The sequence below is a fragment of the Zeus faber genome (assembly GCF_960531495.2).
Source record: "Zeus faber genome assembly, chromosome: 11".
In the NCBI taxonomy this organism is placed as follows: domain Eukaryota; kingdom Metazoa; phylum Chordata; class Actinopteri; order Zeiformes; family Zeidae; genus Zeus; species Zeus faber.
The window spans coordinates 15,937,489-15,962,631 of NC_137205.1; the positions used below are offsets into that span (position 1 = coordinate 15,937,489).

The 25,143-nt window shown below is 47.3% G+C and overlaps 1 protein-coding gene across 2 annotated transcripts in view; it reads left to right on the plus strand.

Moving 5' to 3' along the window:
- Window positions 1-254: 254 nt before the first annotated feature.
- The window catches only part of dnaaf5 (dynein axonemal assembly factor 5), a gene marked incomplete at its 5' end in the record, with an annotated part of 33,103 nt that continues 8,214 nt past the window's right edge, over window positions 255-25,143 (plus strand). For both annotated transcript variants that reach the window (XM_080010205.1, XM_080010206.1), the window contains 10 exons: window positions 255-801; window positions 1,395-1,579; window positions 1,750-1,874; window positions 2,474-2,592; window positions 6,669-6,901; window positions 7,666-7,890; window positions 14,460-14,603; window positions 18,101-18,269; window positions 21,838-21,985; window positions 24,851-25,001. In XM_080010205.1, the coding sequence (XP_079866331.1) occupies window positions 255-801; window positions 1,395-1,579; window positions 1,750-1,874; window positions 2,474-2,592; window positions 6,669-6,901; window positions 7,666-7,890; window positions 14,460-14,603; window positions 18,101-18,269; window positions 21,838-21,985; window positions 24,851-25,001 (2,046 nt within the window). The remainder of the gene's footprint in view (window positions 802-1,394; window positions 1,580-1,749; window positions 1,875-2,473; window positions 2,593-6,668; window positions 6,902-7,665; window positions 7,891-14,459; window positions 14,604-18,100; window positions 18,270-21,837; window positions 21,986-24,850; window positions 25,002-25,143) is intronic.

The following is a 25,143-nucleotide window of genomic DNA, read 5'->3' on the forward strand; positions in this document are numbered from 1 at the left end:
AGGGAGACACATACATACACATACAGGCCAGCACATTTTTACCATCTCACTATGAATTGTCCAGCTGTTTTTCTAGCTTTCCGTGTATAACATTCATTGTTCTACCTCAACCCTGAGCGCGGCGGATCCCCCCCCCCCCGGGCACGGCGCTGAAACCCTTTCACACCGTTTCCGGTGCGCCGGCGTTGGTTTGACGCAGCCGACGTCACCGCGTCGCGCCAGCCACGCAATCGTCGTCCAGCGCCCAGTTCCCAATGACAACACCGAACATGGCGGCTGGAGACGGGGAGCACGCGGCGGCCGAGGTTTTGAGCGGACTGTCTCGACATCTGAATTGTCTAAACGAGGACAGCAAGGCGACGAGGAAGCGGGCGCTGGAGGCGATTAAGAAGGAGACCGTGGATAAAGGACTCCCCAGCCACGTGCTGCAGGGGGTCTTCCCGTCGCTCCTCAAGCCTCTCCTCAAGTGCCTGTCGGACCCGATGGAGAGGTGCCGGGAAACCGCCCTCCTGACGCTGGCGGAGTTCGTCCGCTGCGTCCCCCGGCCGGAGGAGTCTCTCGTTTACCTCATGCCGTGCCTGGCGCAGCGGTTCGGGGGGACGGAGATCCTGGAGCCCGCGGAGGAGCTCCGGCTGTGTGCGGTGGAGACGCTGTCTCTCACCGTGGAGGTGTGTGGGAAGCGGCTAGCGCCTTATGTGGACGACGTGATCAGGATCCTACAGAGAACCGTCGTCGACCCCTTCCCGGACGTCAAGAGGGAAAGCTGCAAATGCACCTTGAGCTTTGCAAAGTGTGTGCCAGGTTGGTGGAGTAGGGAGGTTTGTTTGGGACACTTGTTGCCATGGTTACCGGGACACGCGGCCATGACTTGTCTTTACTTTTGTAATCGCCCATTTTGGGTTCGCCCTTTACAACTCTTTATTGATAACCATAAAATATTAAGACCGCATTCTGTCTTCCGCCCTTGACCAAGTTTATTTATCATTGTCACACGATACAGTGGTGCTTGAAAGTCTGTGAAACCCTGAAGAATTCCCTTTCTGCATAAATTTCAGCTAAAATGTGCTCGGATGTTCATCACAGTAATACAAATAGATAAAGGGAATTCAACAAATAGCACCAAAAACATTTATGCAGAATATCAGAAAATTGTAAAAGGTTCACAAACTCTCGAGCACCACAGTATATTTTGTATGTTCTGACATCCAGTGTGGAGGTTGTCATGAAGTCCTTACGACGATCAGATAAAAGTCAGCATATCTACATGAGCAAAATATTGTAAATCTGACCATAACGCAACATTCAGGTTAAGTTCGTCATCCTCGTTTTTCACCGAGTTTTAGAAAGTGCATACATCTGAACCTGTGTGTTTAACATCCGCCTCTCTCTCTCAGAGCACTTCCACATGCAGGCGGAGAGCCTGGTGAACCCCCTGATGAAGACCATATCGCATCAGCATTCCCGCGTGCGCGTGTCCGCCATCGAAGCCACTGGAGCCGTCATCCAGCACGGGACGGGCAAAAACGTCGACGATGTGCTTTCTCACATGGCGCAGAGGCTATTCGACGACTCGCCACAGGTACGGCTACAGGACAGAAAATCGAAACGCGAGAGCCTACACCCTGTCGTCGCACACAATATGTCACATGTTGAGCAAAGATAAAAAAAAAAAAAAATGCAAGCAGTGCTACTTGTGTCACCGTTGCCTTCTGAGTTAAACATCCACCATCTGTCCTTCCTTCGGTGCAGGTGAGAAGAGCTGTGAGCACAGTGGTCGGTGGCTGGTTGCTACACTTGAGGGACAGATACTCTTATTTCCACAAACTCCTTCCTCTTCTGCTGAGCAGTGTCATTGACGAGGTCCCCGAAATAAGGTACAAACAGATTTGACTGCTTGGTAATGAAAAGGATGACATGGCATGTTTATAACAGCAATATCATAAACAGTGGCGTACCATTGTCTTCTTTACCACTAAAAATGTCACAAACCCATAGATATGTTGAACTGTATTGAATGTGACGGATGTACACGTTGCATTATTTTTTTTACTGAGTGACACATCAAGAACCGAATCTCAAAAATTGTCAAACCTTTTAGTTACCAAAAGTTCTCACGTTCAGTTTAAAACTTGAGCTTGTTCTGATGATCAACCTGACCGCCTTGCAATTTTGATCTTGCAACACGTGTGTGTGTGTGTGTGTGTGTGTGTGTGTGTGTGTGTGTGTGTGTGTGTGTGTGTGTGTGTGTGTGTGTGTGTGAGTGAGTGAGTGAGTGAGTGAGTGAGTGAGTGAGTGAGTGAGTGAGTGAGTGAGTGAGTGAGTGAGTGAGTGAGTGAGTGAGTGAGTGTGTGTGTGTGTGTGATTTTAAGTGGAATTAGATCACGCGTCTTGCCCATTCTGTTGTTGAGTCCCACAACAACTCAAAAGGCTCATAATGAGGTGATATGACAGAGTTAATAATTCAATCCTCCAGACTCCAGGCTGCTGAGCTGTGGAGGCAGGCGGGCGCCCAGTGGGAGAAGGAGAATGAGGACGACCTCAAGGACAAGATGGACTTCCTGCTCACTCCACCTCCCCTCTACCCAGCAGGAGGTCAGTCACGCCAAACACCCTCCCACCTTCCTCTCTAATCTGGGGGCCTGAATTTAGAGACAGGATTTTTTTTTTTCACTGTAAGAAGTATCCTTAATTTTACTCCTTGATCCCAGAGATGAAAACCCATTAAGCTGCTTTTTGTCAAATGGATCTCTATTTACCAAATACACTTTAAAAGCGCTCAGTGCTGTCATTTATACTTCATAATTGTCAATGTCCAAGGGAGATGGCCTGCTTGGGGCTTTGTCAGTATTTGTATCCCAATTGCCACTCCTTCTCCATTTAATCCATTTCTATTACTTTTTTCAAGCAGGTCAGATGCAGGGAGGCACCTACTGAAGTTAGCTTTGGCCCCGTACTCCTTGTAGATGAATAAGCAACAGAATCAGACGACTCTCCTCACCGGTTTTACATCCTTTCACACGTTTGTCTTCCATGTTTACGGCTAAAAAAAAAATCAATCGTGCTCCTTTCCGTTCTCAACTACCAGTTTAAGTGAGTTACCTCCTAATAGGGCTGGCAGATATATAGATATAATATTGTTATCGCGATATGACACAAGATATTGTCTGGGATCTTTGTTATCGGAATATCGACATATAGTTAAATGTTTTTAAGGCTGCATTACAGTAAAGTAATGCAATTTTCTATCTGTTCTCATCAATGCCTCTGCCTGTTTGGTTAGAATATCCACATTATTAATCATTGTTTTTCAAGTTTTTCTGGCGCGTGAATCTCATAAAATCACCAATAGTTGTCCGAGACATATCGTTAAATTATCATTATCGAGGTATTCATTCATACATTTTGTGATATTATATTTTGGCAATTTTGCTCGTGCTAGAATTGACTAACTTCGTTTCAGTATCGGCTCATTCTGCTATTATGAGAGTCGATGTAAAGTTCACTTCACGAATGGAATATTTTAATTTTGAAAGATTCAATTGTGTATATTTTCAAACAGGAAAGGAAACCCAGTCTTTGTATTTTATTTTGATCACAGTCTATTTTACTAAAAGTGCTTGTGACATCTCACATGTTGCTTTGGCTTACAACTGAACATTTAGCCCACTTCGTAGAAAATACTGATATATATTGTGTATCGCCATTCAGCCTAAAAATGCAGAGATTTGATTTTTGGTCCATATTGCCCTACCTCCTAGTAGTTGTCAGTTTGTATTATTTAGTTTGGTTCAAAATGTAATGCAGAGTAGCCACCACACTCCATTTTGCAATCTCTCTCTGCATTAACAAGTCACTGTTAATTTTGTCGTTATTTTGCGCCATGCTCCATAATAATATGGTCTAGTTGCTATACTAGACTGCGCAAACCCAAGGTACTAATCATACCATGCAAAGGCGTAAATACATGTCCACATATCAATCGTACATATCTACAATGTGTATACAGAATAGTGCACAGGCTAGCTATGTTTATTTATATTATATGTTTTTGAAGAACATGTAAAGCATGTAAAACACAGTACGGGTGGCTCTGAAGGCACAACAACTTTTGCCCTTGCGTGTGCACACACACACGCACACACACACACACAGCTGAGAAACTGCAGGGCAGGGTAATCGCTGTTGAGAGACAGAGTAATGCCTGTTGCCTCCCTAAGCTCCTATTAGTAGCCATTAATACCATTTGTCATACAGTAATGAGGAAGAAACCTGCCCGAGTCCGGGTGAAGGATGAATAGCGCCTGTCTGTCTCCGTGGCTGTAATCATTTCTGTAGCTGTCAACATCCTGGCAAACACCCTGTTCCATCTATCTACTTCTACAGTAAACACCTTGTGACAGAGTTCTACTCTTACCTGAGACCCGGAGTATTCCTGACCAATTAGATAGAGCGGGAAAATCCTGGGTGCTACTTTTGGCTCAGTCTGTTCATTGTTTTAGTTATTTATTTTTCTTCCAACAACAGATTATCCTAAAGACTTTCCTGTCAGATAATATCACGCTCTCCTTGAGGCCAGCATGTTTTTTACTTCTAAACTCGGGATTATTTGTAACCCAGGTCCCATCACGTTATTAGATAGATAGATAGATAGCAACTCACATCAAAACAATTGGCAATTATAATAAAGTAATAGAATAAAATTGGCAGTGTGCACTAAACCTATTAGAGCAATGGTAATATAAAGTAAAACTCAGAATTTACAATACGCCTAAAAACAAGAAAAAGAATCCCAAAATAAACAATAACCAAGAAGAAATTGGCAATATACCATAAACCTACAAATCAATAATAAACAATAAAAAAGAATGCAAATGCAAATAAATGAATAAGAATACATTTGCAATATACAATAAACCAAAACAATTTACAATAACCCTCTCTATTAATAATTCACATCATGACAAAAATTGGAAATTGCACAAGTTGGCATGAATATGTATAGAAACTAAAATCTGCACATACTGTACAGGGTGTGGTGGGGATTCAAAGCTCATTTACACCGCACAGTGCAGATGGTGAAAGTAGGTGTGTGTGTAGAAACGTCCTGACCGAGCACTCGCTACTACACACGCACACACACACACACACACACACACACACACACACACACACACACACACACACACACACACACACACACACACACACACACACAGGCTCACAATTTAAAGGTTTTAACATGGAACATGCCAAATGACGGTGAGTATAGGCCAACGCTTGGCCTGCAGGGACAGCGTCAGGTACAAAATCAGACAGCAGGGGGAACACGCCCCAGGGCCTTGAACGGGATTAGACCTGACCACGGTCACCACAGAGACACAACAAGGTCCCCGGGACTCAGACCAAACCTCCTCCATTTCCGTTTTTTAAGTTTACACTGCAGCCCCTCGAGCCAAATCGGGGACGGGGACGGTGACGGCGACGCGACACGACTGGAGAACAAGGGCCATGACCAGGGACAGAGAAGAAAGAACCAGACTGTTATCTATCTCTCTCTCTCGCTCGCTCTCTCTCTCTCCATCATACTCTCTCCCTTCACCGTCAGTCAGTCATAACTCTGCCGGGCCTCCCAGTGTGAAGAGGTCACTGTCAGACATTGAGGGATGACCCAAAAGGGGCTTGTTTTGTCTTGTCCCCGAGTGTTTTCCGCTGATTTATTGTCCTTTTCCCCTCTTCCCCTCTCATTAGTCCCCTCGCTGGAGAACGAGGCTGGGTCTGGCAGGGTGTGGACTGTGGAAGGCTATTTGAGAATGTGTTCCACTTGTTGTGACAAGTCCCCCGTAGAGGAAATCTCGGTCGTAAAAAAAAAAAAAAAAAGGGGGGGGGGCTGCGGATGGAAAATGGGTTTCAGACTCGAAGTCGTAGCGGGCCGGTCCTCGTAAACACTTCCAAACTCCCCAGAAATTGTTCGTTGTTCCTTAAAATGATTTTTAAGATTTTATTTCAACCATACCTTTACTACAGTGCACATTTAAAGTTATGGCAGTAAGGCACTGTATGTATATTCATCGTATACATTACGTAGTGTCGATGATGTACATTCTATTATAAAAGTGGTCAATTGGCTTCGCCTGGTTCCAGACCCTGAATCGCCAGCCCCGCCCACTTTCCATTGGGAGCTTCATGTTTACTTGACAAGGCCATCATTTTCATCACACCGATCAGCGTTCTTGTAGGCGGGACTTGGAAAAATATGAAGACCACATTTGATTGCCATTAATGCATTACAACAACAGCACTGTCGCTTGAGAGCGACGGCATGCACTTAGTGATTGGTTTAGGTTGAAGCTGAATGGCTGACCCCGCCCAGAAACGGGGAAACGGCTCAGAGGGAAGAAACTCCAGACCGAATTATGAAGTGAAATGAAATGGAAATTCAGGGTGATTATCAGGCTACAATTGGCTTTTTTTTACCCGCTCCCCCGTCACTACTGCAGCTCTTCAATTTAATGAACCACGTTTTCTTTCCTCTTGTTGAATATGTAGTATTTTATTTAATTTTTATTTATTTATTTATTTTTTACATTCCGCCTACTTAAGACCCTCCACTGGTGACACGTCTATGTCGTACTCATCTCTCTCCCTCCTTCTCTCTCTCTCCCCCCCAGTGGAGCGCCCGGGGCTGGGCTGCAGGGAGCTGGTGATAAGGAACCTGGGCCGCCTTTTGCCGGCAGTTGGCCACGACGTGACGGACTGGCTGGTCCCCACCAGGGTCAAGACCGCCCAGCTGCTGTCAGTGCTGCTGCTGCACGCCGAGGACCACTCCACCCAGCACCTGCAGGTGCTCCTTGCCACCCTATACCGGGCCTGCAGCGACAAAGAGAAGGAGGTGGTGGCCAACGTGAGTTTGGGAAGTCTACAGTCTACAGGTGTGAAATGGAAGCACTTTAAGATGAAACGTGAGTTTGTAAGTTGGGCACGTCCTGCACTTGCTCCTCTGGGAAGCCCGGTGACGGGGCACTGAAGCCTTCATCTGCGCAGTCGCACTGGTTTAAAAGGTGAAATCTATTTACTGCATTGATTAGTGAGACAGAGGCTCGTCTTTTGGACACGTCTCAAGCACTTAGGGATGCATCTGTTGAAAGACAACACTAAAATATCCTAAATGCAGTTTTTATAAATATGCGCCCAAAAAGTAATTGTAGGCATAGTCATCAATTTGAATTTATGAGGTCTTCATTTCAACAATTGGAGTTATTTATATCCATATATTTATTTTTGTCAAAATGAGTCAAGTTCTTCTGCATCAAAATCAACAGTTCTGATATAAATCCCAATTCTGATGTAAAAACCATCATCACTTACCTCGCTGTCTGACCTAAAGGAAACTTGAACACTCAAAGAATCATCTAGTTCAAAACACTATTTCTACTAAATACTTACCACTGCTCTGTATGAAATACCGTAAATATTATACAGTATTACATTTCTTAAATTTGTCTCAAAAAACTCTAAAAAACGTATTACATTTAACTCTCTGACACCCTGGATCTGTTGGTGCCTTATAAATTCCCAACTCTCGCCCTCCTCCACTTTCATGACCGCCCCCCTCCCAATGTCACTGACACACTCTTTCTCCATCCACACTGTTTCTCGCCCACTCAGTGCCGGGCGGCCGCCAAGCTGCTGGGGACCTTCGTCTCCCCTGAGGTCTTCCTCAAGCTGCTTCTGGACCATGTGGAGACCTCCTCTTCCTCGTCCTGTCCCTGGACGCCCCTCATGGTGCTGGCGGCGGTGCTGGAGGGCTGCTCGGGACCCCTGCTCCGACCTCACCTGAAGCAGATTGCCACCACGCTGGCCCAGCCCTACGTCTGCCAGGAGTACGAGCAGGTTAGCAGATGCAGCGAATTATTATTATTAATATTCTCTATTTTTTATTTTTTTGCAATTCGTTCGATGAAGACCGAGTACGGAATTGGAAAAATGTAACTCCGTGTACATCTACACTCCACAGTGTTCACTTTATTTTCAAATTACTGTTAAATGTGGCTAATGTGGCTTTAAATTTGTATTTGTGTTGGTCACCTTTAAAAACCTTCTAGATAGTTTGGGATTCAGAAGTTTTCTTTAATGCTGTCATCAGATGGGGTGCTGGGGGAAAACGAGGTTCTCGTCATTGGTTCCATTAGATGTTAAAGGTCTGGCGCCTCATTTTTCCTGTTTGCACCAGTGTCTTGGCGTCCAACTGAAGGCCCCTTTTCTCCTCTGCCTCTGTACTTTGCAATTTTTGGAAATTCTTCAGTAGAACTGGAGCACTGGCTCAGGAGGTAGAGCGGGTATTCTCGTCGTCGTAAGGTTGTCTGTTCAATCCCCGTGTCCATCGGTGAATGGAGTCGCTTTGGACAAAAGCGTCTGCCAAATGACGTCATGTAGTGAAATGGGTACAGACTGTCTCATAATGCTTGCGATTCCTGTATCTCTGGGGGCGTCTCCACACCGTGGGTTAGGCTTGGGCCGATATAAGATAATATTGACTATTGCGATATTTCCCACCATATGCAATATGTTCACAGTATCGAAATATCAACCCCGTCCCTCCGTCCATGAGATCACGGGGAGCGACGGACAGAGCTCATTCACTTGCGCGCACAGAGAGGATGTACAGTATGTGGGTGTATGCGCGGAGCGGCGCAACAGCGAGGAAGCAGGTGGAGGATTTGAACATGGTGGCAGGCGTGGCGTGGATCGTGCTTGGGTTGCGGCTCCGATGGCACGGACAATGCGCACGCTAACTATGCGTGCGGCAGCCAAGGGGTGCCTGCGATCGGTGCGCCAAAACAGTGTGTTTTTATTTTAGAAGTAGGTTCTTCTATTTCACGTCTGCCTATCGAACGAAGCAAAAGTGTATAGAACGGTATGGTACCTCGCATAATGGGGACACTTTCTGCGTTATGCGCAGAAAATAATCTTAACGAGTCTATGAGTCGTGCCCCATCCCCACAAAGTTTTTAGTCATTTTATTTGGTGGAACGGGGCAATTAACACATATAAAATATATATTATATACAAATGTATAATTCCCCATTGAAATGTTATCCCTGTGCATTTTGTAAGTTTCTGTCTGTTTTTTTCCCTGTTATTGTACACTCTGACTGACTGTTGAACGGGAGATCCTTTTCGCACACACATTACGTCAACGCCCACGCGCAACTTGAGATGCTCTCACCGTCTCTCCAAAGGAAACAAAAACAGAGTGTTTTCATTGTAGATGTATTTACTGTAATTGAATGAAACCATAAAAACAGGGTGCGTAATGGGAACACTTCTCCGTCACTGCCGCCCACCGTCAACAATGACGGTACAATCGTGTATTGCGATATTTGACAGCATCACGATATAAAATTTTGGATATCGCCCAAGCCGACCTTGGGTTCATTGGGTTTGCAGTTAAGTGATACTCAAAAACGCCGACACGTCCATGCCCCCTGTCAAAGGTTTTTTCCAATGTAATATTTTCAAATCTTTCTTCAAAAACATGGTTGGTTCAACATTGGTTCAAAAAAAAAAAAACCTCCCTCTCACTTATCACCCTCCCGTGGTCTCTTACGACTCCAAAAAAATAGATCGACTCTCTCTATGCCGTACTTACGGAGGTTGTTTGTCTGTCGGTGTGGGAAAAAAAACCCAAAAAACTGTCGACTCCAGAGCAGGCCGCTTCCTGCTTCCTCACCCCTCGTCCCAAATTCGTTTTCCCCTCTTCTGTATGAAAATAACAGTGTTTCTGGCAGAAAGCTATTTTCTGATACCCCCGCTCCACTGACTCAGCCGTCCTAACGACTCCACTGCTGGAATTTCCTCCCCAGGATAATAATAACAAAAAAGAAGCCCTCTGATTTCACCCGACCCCGGCAAGGCTGCCCTGACCCGACCCCATCGGACAGACACGGCCGCTCGGCCTTTGTGTTGTGTTGTTTTTAGTTTTTTTAGTTTTTTTTTTAATAGCCCCTGTAGGTTCCAGTGGCAGCTTTTCCTGTCAACCACCAACGCTCACACCCCCTCCCTCACCCCCTTCACGCCGACACGCTGTTTGAAGAATCCCTGAAATTTCAAAGCAATGTTGGTCAAGGCCGATGATAGATGTGGATGGGAAACAGACCCCACAACCCCCCACGCCCCCCAACCCAGTCAACCCGAGAGAGAGGACGGACTGAACAGATGGAGGGAGACCTCTGCTTCCTCTCTGTCTGTTTCACTGTCCGTCCATCGCCGCTAAGGAGCTCCTTCGTCCGAGGCACCTGCAGCGTTCCTGGAAAACAGGGAGCGGGTTAGGCAAATAAGCGGCCAGGAGCACCTGCGCACGCACGCACGCACGCAGGCACGCGCACGCACGCGCACACACACACACACACACACACACACACACACACACACACACACACACACACACACACACACACACACATACACACACACACACACACACATACACACACACACAGATTCATCCAGTCACGTACCACTAGTCCAGTAACACTGACAACGGGTATCTCACACTCATCACACGCAGTCCGGAATGCCACTCGGCCACAGACAGGAATGGCCGCCTCGTGTTTGTTATTACTTAAATTAGCTGTCGACACGCTAAGCGGACACTGTCGCTGCAGCGTACGTATATGTGTACATCCTAAAATGCATGCACGCCACCCTGTTCACCTCTGCGGGTTATTTCTTTATAAGTATTGCAACTTCTGAACTTTATCTCTCGCTCAAACTCATTTATGAGAGAAAGGGGAGGGCAGAAAGAGAGATGAAAGTTTGCCTGGGACATGTATGACATGTACATGAAAGCCAGCCCTTTTTAGTAGGGATAAAATAAAAATAATCTTCAAAGTAAATGGGGGGTGGTTTGGGCAGGGGTGACCACAGGGAGTTGAGAAGTAGCCGTAGCATTTAAACTTGATATATGGCGCCTCAGCTTCATTTAGCCTCTTCCGCTCTTTTATGTTCGGGAGGGGGCGGGCTTCGGGGTCGAGTTGGACAAATACCCTTTTTAAGAAAAAAAATAAATAAAATGAACGGGTGGGGGGTCAGTGTAAATTGGCAGTGATGTCATGGGGAAATGAAAGGCAGTGGTTATGCTCACTGTAAACCGGGTGTCACCTGCGCCTTCCGTTGTAAAGGGGGTGTCCTGCAAAGTCACACGTTGCGGCTCAGTGCAGTCGGGGTTGTTGGTTGCCGTGGCAACAAGGGTTTTTTCAAAATATCTGCAGGGCTCGAGTGTATATACTGTATTCAGGAGAGTGTTTTAAGAGAATAGGAGGGGGGGGGGGGTCCTGACAGTGAAGTGGCATATTTACAGCCGGCGCTCTTAACGGGGAACATGCTGAGGCACCATTTAAACGGTGACCTGCGGTAGCCGGGAGGAGAGGAACAGGGAGGAGCGGAGGGGTCTCTACCTGCCTCCCTCCCTCCCTCTCCTTTCATCTCGCCGACCAGCTCCGGCGACCATGAGCCTGCCTGTGTTGCCTGCACTTTCTCTGTCACCGCTGCCGGGGTTGTAGCCCCCTCCGCATGCTGCGCGGATGTTGTGTGTTTTTCCCGTCGCCGTAGCAACATCAGTACCTGTCAGGAGAGGGCAAGCCAAACTCCACCACCTTCCCAACTCTCCCTTTGGGTAGGAATCCCTAGCTTGGTATTTAATTTTAAAGTGTGTGTGTGTGTGTGTGTGTGTGTGTGTGTGTGTGTGTGTGTGTGTGTGTGTGTGTGTGTGTGCGTGTGCGTGCGTGCGCGCGTGCTTGGGTATTCTCGCAGTGGACAGACTTGAGCTCACTGCGTAACAAGGCGCCTGAAGCGTGCCCGAGCCAATGAAACCAGGTGTATCCCGCCGTGCTCCAGGTGTCCACCTAATCATTACCCTACGCCACATTTTCCGCTGCAGCGCTCCCCAGACCAGACCTAATGGTTGTTTTCTGAATCCTGCTCGTGTTTGGGTTTCTAATACACGCCTACTTGCTAATCTGTCATCTTCACGCTCCTTCACTTCCACTTCTCTGAGCTCCTGTGAGTGTGTTGGGGGCAACGGGGCGTCTATTTCACACCGGGGAACTGGCGGTGTTGAGGACATCTTCGTCCCCTTTTTCTACGTGACTGGTAATACATTTGCGTGTTGGCGCAGCGGATGAGTAAGCCCCCACCCGAGGCTCGTCGTGAGTAATTCAGCCGAGGAATTCTGGGTAAGCCCTGGCTGGTTCGCGAGTGCATGGGAGCTGAGTAACCGTCTATGGCCTCGGAGTGCCTCAGGAACATACACTCACACACTGTAAACAAACACTCTGGATCGAGACGCATAGAGAAATCCACTGCCCCATGTATGTGTGTGAACTTGTGTAAATTACTCCCCCTGCCCCCCGGCTCCCTCTCCTGCAGGATAAACACATTTGCTCATGTTCTCACAGGCTGGAAGTCCCTTAATCGCCCCCACCCCCCACAAGTTCAGTCCCTACGAACGGTTTGGGTCGTATTTATTTGGCTTAAGCGTTCTCCTTCTCCCTCCTTTCAAGCTGGTCCCCTTTTAAAGCTGGTTGGGTTCAGCAAAGAGATGGTGCTCCCCCTGGTGGCCGCTCCCACCTCTCCCGCCACTCTCTCTCCCGAGCTGAGGAGACAGTGAGGATGTTGTGAGGATTGTAGGACGCTAAATCCGCTGCTACCCTCACCCCTGGACTTTTCTGCACTGAGTCCTCTCCGGTCCCTGCGTCTAGCCATTTGCCCATCCTCCTCCCGCCAGCCCTAATGACAGGCCATGGAAAAACAGGATAAAAAAGGCCGTGATCCCAGTGATGGCATGGAAATGAGTCTGAGCCGCAGGCCTTTGTCTAAACATGAGCTCACTGGGACGCCAGCCCAAAGCGGGTGGCTGCGAAAAGAAGCGACAGTCACCTAAAAAAATAAAAAAATAAATAAAGAGATGGAGAGAAAAACATGACTACGAGGGTGGTTATCTTGTTGGTCACACACAATGTAACATTGGGTTACATTGTGTACACAATCGGGGGATAAGAGTAAAGGATGGTGCACTGTGTGGAACCATCACACAGAGACACTGGTGAGTAAGGTGAGGCAGCGTCTTTACCATCTCAGGCAGCTGAAGAAATTCAGGGTCTCGGAGAGGATCCTCAAGTCCTTCTACTGTGGAGCGGTGGAGAGCATCCTGACAGGCAACACCACTGCCTGGTTTGGGAACTGTACTGCTCACAACAGGCGGGCCCTGCAGAAGGTGGTGCGTTCAGCCGAGCGCACCACTGGAACTATCCTCCCCTCCCTGCAGGACTTATACACCAGGAGGTGTAGTAGCAGAGCCTGCAGGATCATGAAGGATCCTCACCAACCCAGCAACGGACTGTTCCTGCTGCTGCGGTCGGGCAAACGCCTCCGCAGTCACACAGCGAGAACAGAGAGACTGAGACGGAGTTTCTTCCCGCAAGCCATAAGGACTGTCAATGCTGAACTCACCAGGGGCTCTCACTGAGACACACATACACAGGTCCCACTGCCTTACTGTACTCTATGTAGCATACTGTACTGCAAACTGTATCACTGTACTGGGTTACTGCGTACTGCGCTGTATTGCTGTTCTGTTCGGTGTTACTGTATTATGTTGTACTGTTGTAGACTGTACTGTATATCTCCACACACACTACATCACTTTATTTACATGCTACTTTACAGCACATATCTGCTTATACCATAGTAGTCTATTCATTTTATTTCTATTTTGTATTCCTACTTTGTGTATTACCCTTTTTTTTACTCTTATTTTATTCTATTTACTAATTGAACTGCGTTTTAGTTTAGTTAGTTAATTATTTAGCTATTGTGCCAATTAGTTATTGACCACTTAGTACTTATTGTGCATAATCTCTGGGTGCGTTGCAATGTCATTTCACTACATATAGTGTATGTATGCTTGTATGTATAAGTATGTATATGTACGTATGTGACAAATCAACATCTTGAATCTTGGATGAACAAGCGTTCCTCTAGTCTTGTTTGTGGAAGTAGGGCGCATAATATGGACGCAACATATTTCTGCTTGAAATGTACACAATGTACATATCGATCAAACTCAAGACGTCTGAAACATCCCGGTTCTAACGAGACCTCAACCATGTCCGTGCGTACTGCGATTGTCATGTTCCAGATACTTTTAGGCCGAAAATAGCACGGCATTATTAGGGCTGGACCCCTAATAATATATACAATGGTTTTTAGCTACAAACTTTTATTGTTATAAGGTAAACACAATGTAATTATATGTGGCTTTAAGAGAGGAGGGATCTCATTTTATCATTAAGATAGTAATGGTAATATGTGATGTTCCAGTCAAAAGACAATTCACAATTCACAAAGGTGAAAGGAGATCATTTATTTTCTTATTTTTTCTCATTTCGGTCCGTCCCTAGACGCTGTATTTGGAGCAGCTGTTGGCCTGCGTGGACGTGCTGGTGAGTCTTTGCGAGGCGGACTGCGGCACCGTGAGCCTCGAGCTGCTGCAGGTGCTGGTCACCATCCAGAGCCTCTCCACCGAGCCGGCGCTCAGCGACAAGGTGAGACACACACACACTCACTCACACTAACATTCGAATGCATATGTTCTCACACATACATGCAAACACACTTTGCACCCACACTGTCCGGCATGTTGGACATGGAGCAGTGAGAGGCCATTTAGAAAAGACCTCCACGCTACTCCATGAATTGTATTACCCACAATGCAGCTCAGCCATGTCATTCTTCCCTTTTATTCTTTTTAACTCTTTTTTTTTTTTTTCCCCCAAGCCGTCTCTTTTTCTTTTCTTTTCTTTTTTTTATTGGAAAGGTAAGCAGGTTTTGTGATGCTATCCGAGGAATGCAAACGGTCCAGGGTTCAAAGTGGGCACGGCCAACACTATAATTACCCACTTAACCAGGGAGGCTGAAATAGCACCTTTGGAGTGGAACTCTAAATCCAGGCCTGGGTGAAGGGGGCGGGGGTGGGTGGGTGAGCAAGGGACAAAGAGGAGAGAGGGGAGAGAAAGAGAAAACAAGGTGTATGAGGTGTGTTTGTTGCAGAGTGTGTGTGCCGCGTCCATGCTGCTTTTTTCCGGGGTCTGTCATTGGTCAGGTGGGGCCAATGAGTCTGTCTGCCTTTTGAATGAAAATGCGACATTAAAGGAACCATATTAAACTCCTTTTCAACAAGTTAATATAAGTCTCTGAGAACATGAAAACATGTCTTTTGAAGTTTTTTGCTGAAAATACCACTCCGATTATGCATTATTTCCCTTCTAACAAGCTTCAAAATCCCTCCTGTTCGTGACGTGCTTTTCCGTGTGCGTCGCCTCCCTCCTGAGGCCCCTAGTTCTGTGAGCCAATGGGGTTTGAGCATAAATACGAAACGGCTCCAAGGCTCTCCATGATCGGGGCGCACAGAGAGCTGTGCTCCCGTATAAAAATATATTTATGATTCCCCCCTATTTATAATTATAATTTGTGAAGTCCAATAAAAAAAAAAAAATTCGGGGGACGGTGCCCTTATATTTTCATATTGTCAGATAACAGTAATGATGGGTTAATGAGGCTCGGCTATCGCTCAGAAAATAAATTCTAAATTAGCATCCCTAATAGGTCCCCTTTAATACTTTTTGAATTCGCCTCAATTCACGAAAAAGATTTTAGATACATTCTACCATAAGCATCTGCAGTGAAAAGAAACGGTTCCATCTTACCAGTACTGCTCATTCAAGGTCAATCAAATATGTCTGAAATAGGAATGAATTTGAATTGATCAAAAGTAATGAAAATTAAACGTTATGACCGTTATGATTTTGTCTTGATTACAGTACATTATAGAGCTATAAACGTACAGTTTATAGGCGCTGGTTTCAAACGGTCAGTATGTTGGCCTCTGTAAACACTCCTCTGTGGTTTCAAAGTGCGGCTGTGCAGGTCGCTGATGTTATAGAACACAACGAGCCGTGGCCACCGCCCCACAGCGCTTTTGCGGTTTGCTCCGTGCCAGCGCCTCGGTTCGCGCTGCCTCAGGGCAGTCATCTTGTGGTCAGCCCCCAAATGCACAGGCGATGCCAGCCGTGTGTAAACCCAGCGGAGCTGTCGAAACCTCACCGTGTCAGTTCCTGCCGTCTGTCTAACTGTCTGTCTGTCTGTCTGTCTGTCTTCCTGCTTGCCAGGCAGCGGGCTGACAGGGAGGGAGCGGGAAGGGACTGGCACCGGGTCTCGCCACGCACCACAGCGCGGGGCCACCGCTGTTTATCTGGTCGAGCGTGTGTGTCCAACTGTCTGGAGTGAGGGCAGAACAAAGAAGAAGAAAGGGAAGGAGAAGGAGAGAGCAGGGAGGGAAAGGGAAGGGCTGAGAAAAGGCCTTGGGCATTCCCGGATGCCACTTGTTTTCCCAGAAAAAGTCACTTTTCTTTTTCCCATCAGCACAGGGTTGTCCGACTGTCCTCTGGTGGGGGGAGGGGGGCTGTGACTCAGACACTGTCTACTGCTTGTCCCCGTCGGTCCCTCAGGGAGGATGAAGAGGACGATATAGTGACCTCGGGGTCATTTCCCCTTCTTGGTCTCCCAGCATTACGCTTTTGTGTGTGTGGGTGTGTGCGTGTGCGCGTGCGAGTACGTGTGTGTGTGATTCTGCAAATAAGGAACAATAATGGGGCAGGTTTATTTTCTAAGTTAACCCCAAATTCACATTATAATCTTTGAAACACCGCCTTATCCTTTAGCGTCACTGTTTTGGCCTTTTCCCAAGCCCAGAGGTTTGATCTTTCATTTTATATCTGAATGAGTGCACTGCCCGTTCACAACAGGCCTATTTGTGAAAGTTGCGGTTAAATACTCTCTTTCTCATGGGAAAAAAACACACCCAAGTCGGGCTTTTGGATAAACTCGCTGTTCGCTTGTTTATTCAAAGTTTATTAATATTCCACACGTCGCGTGTCTACACCAAACATGCCTGTTCAGAGCGGGTCAAGTGCTTTCACAGGAAGCCCCGCCCCCCACTGGCTCGCCGTTCAATTTATTAATATTACATGTGTCGCGTGTCGAAATGGCACCAAATTTGACACCGCAAGTCCTTGGGTCCCCAGCAATACACCCTCCAGGTGTGAAGTAGACCGGATGAACTGTTGTCGAGACAATCGAAGGACGTACGGTACATAGAGATTCCTTCCTTTCTTGTAAGACTGGTGCAGTGACCGTTCAAAACATGGCGGTTCCGAATGGGCTGCACCGCAGATGTAAGTGACTCAGTTGCAGCGCCGGAAGCCCCCGCCCTGCCCCATTGCTGCACGCCGCTTGCTGTTCGCCAGGCCACGCCCCGCGAGCTGAGTGGCTCGCTGTTCACTTGTTTATTCTAAGTTTATTAATATTACACGCGTTGCGTGTCCAAGTTGCACCAAATTCAACCCTGTACGTCCTTGGGTCCCGAGCAATACGCTAAAAGTGTGAAGTAGATGAGATGAAAGGCTGTCGAGATAATCGATGGACAGACAGAGATTCCTTCCTTTATACTTAGATGACAAAACCACACGCTGGCTAAACGAGTCCTATGACGTTGTCGTTTTTAATGATATGTGGTGGTGTGATGGGAATTACATTTTCCTCTGATTTCCTACGAGGGAAATTGAAAATATTTAGATCCTGTGTAGAAATATTGCAGCCATAATCTGATACTAAATCCAGACAAATAGTCGAAAATAATAAAGCTATGGGAGGGGTATTTCAAGAGGCACAGCCAGACGTTCCTGGAACCGCATAATCGCCCATTGACGTGTGTGTGTGTGTGTGTGTGTGTGTGTGTGTGTGGATGCTGCTGTTTGTGTTCCCCTGCAGTTTAATGAGGAAGGACCCCCGTCATCGCCGCCACACTGTTGTTCTTCCCAAGTTCTCACACGACTTTCGCGGCACTCTGGATGGAGTGCGAGCGAGCTTCCCGCGGCTGTGATGGTTTCTCTTTTCTACGTGCTGCATCCGGCGCTCTGACCGCTCCGCTCTCATCTTTCCTCCTTTCTGTTGGAACCCCCACCCACCCCCACCCCGCCCCCAGGCTCTGGACAGTATGCAGAGGTTGTCTGACGTTCAGGGCTTGGAGTCGCCGGTGGAGCTGTACCGGCGGCACATGGGCCGGCTGCTGGACTGGCTGGCCGCCTCAGTCAAGGAGTGGTCCAGCTTCTCCCCGCAGAGGCTGCAGCTGCAGGTCATGGCCGTCCAGTCAGGTGAGAAGGGCTGAATGCATACGTCACACCTAACAAATTCAAATAAAGAAAAAAGGAAAAATAGTTTGCCGCTATGGTGGGCATTTTGGCTATTCCATATTTATTTAGCCGGGACTTTATAAGAAAGAGCCATTCCAAGTGTTTGCATTCTGCATGTGTTCCTCTATAGATGGTTTTCATTGTGGGTGGCGGAGTCTGCCTTGCCCGGCAAAAATGAATAGATCAGTCACACCACGCAAGAAGCAAAAGAAAGCCACGATGAATGTGCCCAACCAGCGTCGCTAGATGTGGTCGGCGAACGGTCGATGTCGATATACATTCCCAAAAAAAAGAACAGCACTGCGATGAGAAAACACCACCTCCACCTCGAGTGAATTGTTCAGTAGAAGTCATATTTTCGAGGAAAGAATGTGACAATCTTAGAGCGAAGACGCGGGGGAAAGCCCAGGTGTGCAGTTTCGAATGGGATTCTGGGATCCGCGCAGCGCAGGCAATCTCATGGCTCCGTTCTGGGCTTGGTAAGTAAGTCATCCATTCATTCATTTAGATGAGGATGACTTGCTTAGAGCGCGGCGCTGTTGCACTGCCGCTGACACGGCAGCTGTTTGTTAAGCAGTTTGGCTTTGACACATGTGTGCAGCTCTCACTCAAGGGCACAGCGGCACTGACAGACCGCTTCATTGTTCCTTTCAACAACAACGCACACAGACACACACACACATGTTTGCACACACACACACACACACACACACAGCGTGCAGATAAAGGGGGGGGGGGTTTACAAAAGTGTGTGTGTGTGTGTGTGTGTGTGTGTGTGTGTGTGTATGTGTGTGTGTGTGTGGCCCCACAAGGGGCTTAAAGTGTGTGTCGGTCGGGTTAAAGGGCTGTGAACTTGTCTTCAGCACTGAGACTTTCCCTCTGTCCTCCATAATCCTCTGTCAGCTTTTATCTTCTGCCGCCTTTCTGTCTTTTACCCCACATACACACACACACACACACACACACACACACACACACACACACACACACCTCCCTTATGCTCGGGTCACACCGCCAGCGCACATGCACTGGAATGCATTTCAAACGGAGCTCGGCTTTATCCAGCTGCAGGGGGCGGAACTGCGTTCGGGGAAGAGCTCACAGCTATACGGCGATAAGGAAAGTTGAGCAGACTTAAACTTTATGCAAATGAGCATCGGCAGGAGACAACCAATAGGAGGGAAGATACACTCTCAATGGGGCTGATCCTTGGAAAATGGACGCCCGGACCACTGCGTAATTGTTCATGATTAGGCTATTTTTTAAATGGAAAAACGTCCCTTAAATTATCGATAAAATAAGGAGCACATCATTTTATGTTTGTCCAATAAGGACATTTTAAGGGATGGATGGCAAGAATAGTTACGTAGTTTTTTCAGGAGGTTATATATTTTGCAAGTAAACATCGACACCATTTTCATAAAAAAAATATTTTTAAAGTACACAGGGCTCCATCTATCCACGATTTTGAGCCGACACGCCCTCAAAAGCTGGGGCACAGACACCTGGCGACAAGGCCAGAGCGGCTTGGCTTCACGCCGCAGCCCCGTCGCTGACGGTGTGACCCTAGCATTACCAAATGAGCAAATTAAAGTGGAGCGCGCCACCTCCCCTTCCCAGTGCCTACTGACCAGTCCAGTCTGCATCGGCCCAGTGAGACCAGACCGGGTCAGTACATCAAAGGACAACGCAGACAGACACTCTTGACCTTCCACTGGATCAAGGCCACTTTGAAGTGTGTGTGTGTGTGTGTGTGTGTGTGTGTGTGTGTGTGTGTGTGTGTGTGTGTGTGTGTGTGTGTGTGTGTGTGTGTGTGTGTGTGTGTGTGTGTGTGTGTGTGTGTGTGTGTGTGTGTGTGTGTTTGTGGTCACGGATGTGTTTTTTCCCGTTGTTTTTTATTTTATTAAATGCCCCGCTCGAGTCACCTTCACCTTTTAGTTCCATCAGCTAGATCCACGGAGTCGTTTTCCTTTCATGTGTTCCAAACTCGCTTCCTGTCTCACTTGATCGGACAGCTGAGGATTGGTCATTTTGCTTACTCATCACGCAAACACACACACACACACTGTCTGATTGTTCTTTTTTATTTGTCTTTCAGACACAAGGCTAAATATTGCCCTCTCATATCCTCTCCGCAGTGCTTGTATTTCCTCTCAGCTGGGGTGAGAACACGCCCCCATTGTGTCTGGGTCGCACACTATGCCTGTGACCTAAGGTGGTGGAAGTCATATCAATAGTCTATTAAAAAAAAAAAGAGACGTCCAGACATACTCATCCCGCTTCCCCCCAACGGATGGACTCTCTCACACCTCTGGCTGTTATCGCACGCCCTTCAATTCCAACACATTCCAACACGATGAGATGGTTTTTTTTTTTTTAACTCTATTACTTATTTTTGTTCTTTTTTCCTTTAAATCCTGATTCTTTGAACTACTAAGAATTTCAGGATTTTCTACACGCACACACACACACACACACACACACACACACACACACACACACACAAATATATATGGCTCTGTAAATATGTGGTCAGACGCTCAGTGTGTGTATAAGTGAGATTACTTTCACTGTGGATTTCCCATTCTTCCCCTTACGGACACTGGTATGGAAACCCTCTATCACACAAAGAGCTTTTTGTTTCTCATTTCCTCATAGCTGTGTGTCACTGTCTCGCTATTTCATAGATGTCTCAATAAGACCTTGCAGCCGGTCAGCAGGGGGAGTGTTTTTTGTATTTTTACACTTGGTCCTCACAAGGATGGCTGCAAGTGGAAAGCCCTTTTTGTTTCTCATTTAGTAAAACAAAAGGTTTTCGGTTTGACGTTAGACATGTGATGGTCAGGCTGAAATGTGGTTGAAGTGGAAATCCATGAAGTTGTCGGCCCAAGAATTTCATTCGATAGTGCACCATTTGGTACTGGTCTGACCACAGCTAGACGTGCCAGTTTATCAAATTCACCGCGGCATATGCCCGAGCACATGCATAACCCAAATACATTGAATAGTTGTTTTTTTTATAAACTAGCTAAATATGTATCAAATGTGGGAACAAAGTAATCTTATGGCTCACCGTTTCCCACCATAGAGCGACATTAAACTATTAACAGAGCGGTAACATCATGTCTCCCGTTGTGGCTCTCCAACTAGTGCCAGTGACGGAGCAAAGAGAGTGAAGCTATACCTCAAATGTATGTGGCTCGCTGGTGTAGTGAACGTTCTAATCGGTGGACGAGTTGGAAACCTGAACAATCCACCTAGTTTGGGAGATCTGTTTAACTGATCATTGTTATTCAGTTGGGAAGCCAACTTTCTACTGATAGAGGAACGGTTACATGTTCCTGAATAAATGCAGGCCAGAGAACTGCCGTCATAGTCGGGGATTAAGGAGACCGCTCTATGGTCACAGCAAAATTCCTCTCGTGAAGTGTCCTGAACCTGGAGAACCACTGTCGAGGAGAACCAGCAGAGAGCTGAATGAACTCATCACCACTGTGTGTGTGTGTGTGCGTGTGCGTGTGTGTGTTAGGTCCGGTGATCGGGGAGTTTGTGGGCCAGCTGATGCCCCTATTGCAGAGCTGCCTGCACCCAGACCGAGATCCGGAGATGAGGCTGAGCATCTTCACCATGCTGGCCAAACTGCTGCTGGACGCAGGCAACACCGTGGACTCCCAGGGGTGAGGGGAACTAAAAGCACGCCAATGGACTTCAGTGGCCTCGTACGTTAAGTGGTGGCCGTGTCTTTCGTCATCAGAGTCGCTCATCTCAGAGCTCCGGTGAAGGATGTACAACCGCCACAAAACGGACGAAAGCTTCTGAGAACTTGAAGCGCCGTCGACTTTTTACCAAATTTAGATTATCACTGATACTTCCAGGATGTTTCGGCTGAGCTCCAGCCTCTCCTAGTTGCTTGAGTTGATGTGGCCTATGTTCCCAAAGTGATCACTCGTGAATTTCTTTCCCCCTCTTCCAAACCTGTAAATTAGGGTCATCGCCTTAATTCAACCAGGTCTGAACCAGGTCAGTGGGTCACTCCTTTTTTATTTGGTTCATCGGTCCAACCTCACTTTTTCTCTCGCCGTCTAGATTGGAAAGTGCTCCCACTAGAGTTGAGTCGGCCTCCGCCCCAGCGGTGTCGGGGCGGAGCCAGATCGGCAAAGTTAAACTCGTTAATCATCTCGGCATTCCGGCGTCTCTTTAGTAGTGTATGGGCGGGAATCCCATTTCACACCGGCTCCGTCCCCGGTGAATTAGTGGTGCATTGAGTGAAACATTACTGTCTCGCTCGTCTCCTCACCGCAGCCCTCTTCACCGTGACAAGGGGGGGGCTGAAAGGGATGAGATCTGAGTTTTGGGACCGTGGGGGTGTCCTTTGGAGCCCTCAGCTGTGCGTCTCTCACCCCAAGATCAGAGCTCTAATCTGGGGGAATGCGTTAAGCCTCCGGGCCGCACTCTACCCGAGTCTCCGCAGTAACGGCAGTTGTTCCCGCCTGTCAAAGGGTTAAAAAAAGGGGGGGGGGGGGGCTGGCAAAAAATAGAAAACGCTCCGCGGGGGCTGCCCTGGCAACGCCTGGGCAGCGCGTGTCACCAAACCCGGAGCTGTAAGAGTTTTCGTAGAGTTACGTAAAAAGGTCCCGTTGGGTCGCTTTGGATGATGGGGAAATAAACTCTTTCGTCCGCTGAGAAGTTTAGAAGAGCTTTTTTAGAACAAAACTGGCGCGGGCACAAAGAAAACGAACTCCGCGGCCGAGCGTCCCCGTCAGCGAAAAAGGGCCGTGCGAGCCAAAACACACTGCAACTTTATCCCAAAATGTTGTAATCAGAAGTTTTGTTTTAAAACAATCCGCAAGGTTTTTTTTTGTTTTTGGTTTTTTTTCCATCCCTAAATGTGCCTTTGAAACAAAGGACAACTCTGTCTCTGGTCCCGAGCCTCGTCTGGGCCACCTGCACAGTTCACTGCTCCTTCCATTCCCAGAGCTTGTGTCTCTCCTAATCACAAGGCCATCGGGAGACAGAAATCACATTACACCTTCAAAGGGCTTCAGACACAACTTGGCTCAACTCGAGATCCTGCGGTGCACGTTAATAGTTCCATTCATACGTTAGCTCCACCCGCCCGGGCTTGATTTATGTGTCCCTCCTGTGCGAGATTGTAGGCCACACAAGCCTCCCGGGGTGGGGGGGACACGATGATAGGTGTACGGGAGCCCTTGTAACCCAAATGATATAATGACAGCTCGGCTCTACAACAAGGAGAAACGGAAAGTCGGTGTTGCTTTTTGTGCACATATGCAAAATGACACACCCACGCACACAATGTGTTCGTTTGATGTGGATTGGCGGGGCTGTGATTAAAATGCTAAAGTTGAAACTTAAGTAGAAGGAATGTGATATGTGAGAAATGAGAATCCAGCCTGCACTCCCCAGATATGAAAAACCAAAATCTTTAAGGTTCACTATCAAAAGAGCAGGGGCGTGTGTGTGTGTGTGTATGTGTGTGTGTGTAATTGCTTTGATATTTACAGAAGCATACAAAGGTAGGCAGTGTAGAGTCCTTTCAACATTTCCTGTCTCTCTGTGTGTGTGTGTGTGTGTGTGTGTGTGTGTGTGTGCGTGTGCGTGTGCGCGTGTGTGTGTGTGTGTGTGTGTGTGCGCGCACGCGTAACACACTGTGGAAACATTTCTTCATGGGCCCTCGCAGCTTATTATTTATGACAGGGCTGCCACAACCCATTGGGATGAGGACGGTGAACCCTGCGCGCACTCTATTAGTGGACCATCAGCGCCCCCTATTGGATAATAAAGCACACTATACTTTAGTCTCTGCATTTTACATTGTGTACACTTTGAATTATTGAAGAACTGAAGAATTATTTTGAATACCTATACTGATATCAGATGTATGACTAGTGCTGCCATTTTATGCTGCTATTATTATAATGTGATAAAATACATCCACCTTAGAAGAAAAGCTATGAATATTGTAACACAAACCTTTGGGTGGACAGTCAATTTGCCTGAGCTCCACTGATGAAAATCTTCTGTTTATTGGGAAATTTCTAACAGTGGCTCAAACTTTCCATGACATTTGGATGGAGACATTTTTACAACATGATTGCGATTATCTCAATTTGATGATGATAATACATAAAACAGCCTGAGTCTATACTGGGATATGCTCTATACACCTCCAGATCTGCTGACGTGCACAGGTGGAGGTCAACGGAGACGAGAGAGGGACGGGGTTAAGTGAGGACTTCCAGATGTTCTATCCCGCCCCGAAAAAAATACCCATTTCCCCGTCCCGTGCTGTGGGTGGGAGGGTGACCGCTCCCTGTTGTGTCATTAAGGCGTCAGTGGCTGGTGTCCTACGTGAGCTCGGTGTCACATTTTGTTTGCACCTTGTCCAACCCGATGTTCAGTGTGATGCGATTGTGTTGAATTACTGGAAGAATGCTACATGTTTTGTTTTTTTTTGTTTTGTTTTTCTCATATTGCTTTTCCACTCCTGTCCTTCCATCCTCCTCCTTCTGATGTTCCAGGCATTTCAAAAGTGACTCTGACAGGTTCCTAGTCGAGGTGTTGCTGCCCAACCTGGTGTGGCGCGGAGGTCGCACCGCCGCCGCCATCCGAACCGCGACCCTCAGCTGCCTGCTGGCGCTGCTGCACGGACGGGCCATCACAGCCGGACAGGTACTGGCTCTGTTATTTCAGTGATCCGCGAATGATGCACTGTGTCCACGTGACCCGTGCAAAGTGTTGGATTTACAGGATGGAAATGGACTTGACCGCTGCACCGCTGCGTCCAGAACGAGTCCCCAGGAAGTTGGTTGTA